The 5,535-nt window shown below is 37.2% G+C and overlaps 1 gene segment (V, D, J or C); it reads right to left on the bottom strand.

Annotated features, from left to right (window-relative positions):
• Positions 1–450, bottom strand: LOC127648119 (Ig heavy chain V region 3-6-like). The segment is given in 2 exon segments: positions 1–314; positions 395–450. Coding segments are annotated over 2 exon segments (357 nt in total).
• Between the last annotated feature and the right edge of the window lie 5,085 nt (positions 451–5,535).

The following is a 5,535-nucleotide window of genomic DNA, read 5'->3' as shown; positions in this document are numbered from 1 at the left end:
TCACAGTGTATCACGAGCACAGTAATACACAGCTGTGTCCTCAGTGTTAAAGTCTTTTCCTTTTAAAAAAACTGTGTTGCTGGAGGATTCAGCAGTGAAACTGATCTTGTTTTTCAGTGAATCTATGACACCATTGCTACTGGAACTAAGGAACCATCCAATCCATTCCAGTGCTTTTCCACTTGAACGTCGTATCCAGTTTGTGTAGCCACCACCTGAGGCTGAATATCCAGTAATCTTACAGGCAATGGAAAACGATTCTCCAGGTTTTACTACCATGACTGCAGGTTGATCCAGCTCAATACAATCAAGACCTATGAACAACCATTCAATATTAGACTAGTTACACATTGATCATCTAAATGTATGTGTAATGCTGAAGGCTAATACTCACAGGGTGCAGCTACCAGAATCAGCAATATTGACAGGCAATGCATGTTTGTGGCTGTATTTTCTCTCTGCTGGAGCTCTGTAAAACACAAAAAGCCTATATGTCTATATATTCCTATTTACATAAGAAAAGGGCGGAGATTTGTGCTGATGTAAAAATGTATCTTTTTTCATTGATGTTAAAAAAGTTGCATAAATATGGCATTTGCTAAACAGATGCAAATATAAATTGAAAAGAGAACTCATTTAGATTTCTGCAGTCCAACTCTTGTCATAAACAATAATACAAGATTATGTATCTGAAATGTGATATTTTTTTTTTGTCTTGATTTATGAAAGAAAGTTTCAGAGTAGCAAGACAGATTTATTTTTTCACATTTATAGTGTGTATTTTGATCAAAGAACTTAATCTGAATGAATATGGGAATAAACACCCTCTTGACCTTAAATTACAGTCATGCATTGTATGAAGGAACAGAGGGATAGAGGTATTGATGGATGTGAATGGTCTTATAAAACAGTTCTAAGGATAGGTTCCAACAGCACAGGCTATGAACATACTGTATATACATGTATATATATATTGTGTATATGTATTGCATGTATTTTCAAGATGAGGTATGATAGTCAATGCTTTATTTGTTGAGACTTGTTTTTGTCCAGAGCTGTGGCTTGTTTTGTGACTGTGTCTGTCTTGCACAGTAATACTCAGCTGTGTCCTCTGTCTGAAAATGATTTCCCTGTAGAAACACTGTGTTTTTGGAGGTGTCCTGGGTGAAACTGATCTTATTTTTTACTGAGTCTTTAATTTTAATATCACCACCATTACAAATCCATCCTAGCCACTCCAGTGCTTTTCCTGCGGGTTGACGTATCCAATGAATGCAATAGCTCGACACTGAAACCTTGCAGGAGATGGAAAAAGATTCTTGAGTTTTTACAACCATAGATGAAGGTTGAGTGAGCTCAACACAGTAAACACTACCTGTGAATAACAACGAAAGTATGTGTTATTAATTATGTCTCCATACATCAATGATAACAGTTCAGTTTAATTTAGTGATTGAGCAGAATAAAGCATTATTGAAGCTCACAGCATGCAGCTGCTGTCAGCAGTAGTAGAGCAGTTGAGAGGATCATGATTTGTTGCTGAAGTGAATGTGATTTTAGTTTGCCTAATCACCCATAGTCTCACTCCATTTTTGTACAAAGAGCAGATGAAAGATTTGCATACAGCTACAATATTTGCATGTCCTTGATGTAAAACACCAATGGTTCTTTTTTATTTGGTATCTGGAAAAATTACTTTCCACAAAAGAGGACAACATATTAGTCTATGACCACAATAACACTCACAGAGAGATATGTTGTATGTTTAATAGAATGTTTAATGAACAGATTCATTTTAAGTGTATTAGGGACCGTTCACACTGAACGTGTTTTTGCGGTTGGCCGTGTAAGGTAAAACAGGGCTAAAGGCCCACCAGGGTAAAATGCACATTTTATTTTCTCCCAAAACACTAAATGGCAACAAAAAACAGAATAGCCAATTAGCAAAAAAACATTTTTAAAATAAAAGAAAGAAAGAAAACAAATCTCCTCGATAAAAAAAATTGGGTTTTTTATTTTAAGTGGGGGAATAGATTTGTTATGAAAAATGTTCAAGGTGTGTTTACAATGACTGATCCAATCACAATGAAGATTAATTTGTTTATAGAAAACTTGAGATGTTATGAAATGCCAAAGGTGATGAAATCACCATTTCTTACTACTGTCACACACAACAGCTTCCTATCATGTTTACAGATCGGCTGGGTTTAGATGAGGGGTTTGGGTAATGGCATAATATTAATAAGCATCTCCTTGACGTCTTGCCTTCTGTACTCCCAATAAAACACTAATGTTTACTTATGAAAGGTAGGCCATAGCTCAGGGGTTGCCAAACTTTTTCTACTGGGGGCCAGATGCAAAAAAATATCAGGTGTCGTGGGCCGCTTCATTGTAATAATAATAAAAAAAAAAGGTTAGATGCAACTAGGATGCAACTATTGCATCATCTTTATATTGTATGCTTAATATTGTTCAAGTTTTAATCACATTTTGTGTTAAGAATATTTCTCTCACCAACAATACTTGTAAAAGAACAGTGATGCAGGGTCAAGGGGGGCTAGAGGCAAAATGCCCTCAAAGTGACAAAAGTTAAAAATATGGGGGCAAAAAATGTCCTGGTTGTATAACATCTGATGTAGTTCTTAAAATTCTACTTGAAGAGTAGCATTACACACTATCACATGTGTTTTAACATGTGTTTTGAATAAAAGAATTGCACTGTACATTATATATAATATATACACTCACCTAAAGGATTATTAGGAACACCTGTTCAATTTCTTTAATCTAATCAACCAATCACATGGCAGTTGCTTCAATGCATTTAGGGGAGTGGTCCTGGTCAAGACAATCTCCTGAACTCCAAACTGAATGTCAGAATGGGAAAGAAAGGTGATTTAAGCCATTTTGAGCGTGGCATGGTTGTTGGTGCCAGACGGGCCGGTCTGAGTATTTCACAATCTGCTCAGTTACTGGGATTTTCACGCACAACCATTTCTAGGGTTTACAAAGAATGGTGTGAAAAGGGAAAAACATCCAGTATGCGGCAGTCCTGTGGGCTAAAAATGCCTTGTTGATGCTAGAGGTCAGAGGAGAATGGGCCGACTGATTCAAGCTGATAGAAGAGCAACTTTGCCTGAAATAACCACTCGTTACAACCGAGGCATGCAGCAAAGCATTTGTGAAGCCACAACACGCACAATTTTGAGGCGGATGGGCTACAACAGCAGAAGACCCCACCGGGTACCACTCATCTCCACTACAAATAGGAAAAAGAGGCTACAATTTGCAAGAGCTCACCAAAATTGGACAGTTGAAGACTGGAAAAATGTTGCCTGGTCTGATGATTCTCGATTTCTGTTGAGACATTCAGATGGTAGAGTCAGAATTTGGCTTAAACAGAATGAGAACATGGATCCATCATGCCTTGTTACCACTGTGCAGGCTGGTGGTGGTGGTGTAATGGTGTGGGGGATGTTTTCATGACACACTTTAGGCCCCTTAGTGCCAATTGGGCATCGTTTAAATGCCACGGCCTACCTGAGCATTGTTTCTGACCATGTCCATCCCTTTATGGCCACCATGTACCCATCCTCTGATGGCTACTTCCAGCAGGATAATGCACCATGTTACAAAGCTCGAATCATTTCAAATTGGTTTCTTGAACATGACAATGAGTTCACTGTACTAAAATGGCCCCCACAGTCACCAGATCTCAACCCAATAGAGCATCTTTGGGATGTGGTGGAATGGGAGCTTCGTGCCCTGCATGTGCATCCCACAAATCTCCATCAACTGCAAGATGCTATCCTATCAATATGGGCCAACATTTCTAAAGAATGCTTTCAGCACCTTGTTGAATTAATGCCACGTAGAATTAAGGCAGTTCTGAAGGCGAAAGGGGGTCAAACACAGTATTAGTATGGTGTTCCTAATAATCCTTTAGGTGAGTGTATATAGTGCTTTATGACCAATACATATCCTTTCTCAACAGCGGGCCAAATACTGTTCTATTTCTAAAACCTCTAACGGGCCGCATCAGAGCAGTCGGTGCACAGCAGATGGCCGGCGGGCTGTAGTTTGGACACCATAATTGACCTAAAACATTATGATCTTAGTGAGAAAACCTGTCTATCCCCTTTTATCTTACATATGTAGCATAAATATTATTTGAGATTTGTAATAAAAATCTGTTAAATGATCTTGAACTATTATTGTTCTACCTTGTGTCAACAGAAATTATTCATATATTTGTCGGATCTTTCACTGCATCTGACACCAGTTGATTCCCACTGAACAAATACTGTCAATGAGTGTGAAAAGAAATCATTATTTATGAGTTGTACTGGCTGTATATGTAGTACATTGAGATTGTACGCATGCAGTTCTTTCAGTGCACTCATGAAAATAAAGACTGAAGGATTAAAAAATAATACGAAATATATGGCAAATAAATACATACATAAAAAACAGGAAATAAATAAAATAAAGGAATGTGGAATTCTATGCACTTTTATGTGATTAAAGTTTGTGTACATCTTAAATGTCTCAGCATAAAATAATATTATTGCACAGGTCCCATGGCAATTTATGGCACTGTGTATTCCGAGCACAGTAATATACAGCTGTGTCCTGAATCTCAAAATTTTGCCCTTTCAAGAATACTGTGTTGCTTGAAGTTTCAGCAGAGAAGCTGATCTTATTTTTCACTGAGTCACTGGTGCCTGTATCACTAGATGTACAGAACCAGCCAATCCATTCCAGCGCTTTTCCAGTTGAGTGTCGTATCCAGTTGGTACAGCCACCACCTGAGGCTGAATATCCAGTAATCTTACAGGCGATGGAAAACGATTCCCCAGGTTTTACCACCATAATGCCATCATGTTGATTCAACTCAATACAGTGAACACCTAGTAACATTTATTAAACAAATGTTGAAAGAGTAGCAATTAATATAAATATAGCGGTAACATAATGGATTATGAATTATATTTAAATAAAGATATGATTGCGTGCATGGAAGTATTGTGGGAGGCAAATACTCACTGGGCAACGTAGCTGATATCAACAATAGTAATATAAAGTACATGACTCCGTTTACAGTCTCTCAGTTGGGGCCTGTAACACTGTCCACTGCAGAACTTGAAGAGCTTTTTATTGTGTCTGTATGCTCCTGTTTACATAATGAAAAGGAGTAAAAGGAGGATATTTGCATCCCGCCCCCCACCATCCAAATTTATATAAAAAATGTTGGTGCAAAGAAGTTCTTTAAAGTCATTAAATATATGCTTGTAATATATGACATCATAAGGAAGCTAATGCATGAATTATTAAACCACAAAGGGATGTGTTATTTTATTTTTTTATTTGAATTTAATGTTTTCAAAATATATTTTGAGAATGTTACATATGTTAATTGCAATCAAAAATGATGGTAAATCTTCAAGAGATACTTGGTGCATCAAAAAACACATTTACACATTTAATACCATAGCTGAAGTACTGTATAAAGGGAAAATGAGAACATAGTTTAAC

This window comes from Xyrauchen texanus, chromosome 8 (assembly GCF_025860055.1).
Source record: "Xyrauchen texanus isolate HMW12.3.18 chromosome 8, RBS_HiC_50CHRs, whole genome shotgun sequence".
Taxonomy (NCBI): domain Eukaryota; kingdom Metazoa; phylum Chordata; class Actinopteri; order Cypriniformes; family Catostomidae; genus Xyrauchen; species Xyrauchen texanus.
This window is presented reverse-complemented; position numbering and strand designations above follow the sequence as displayed.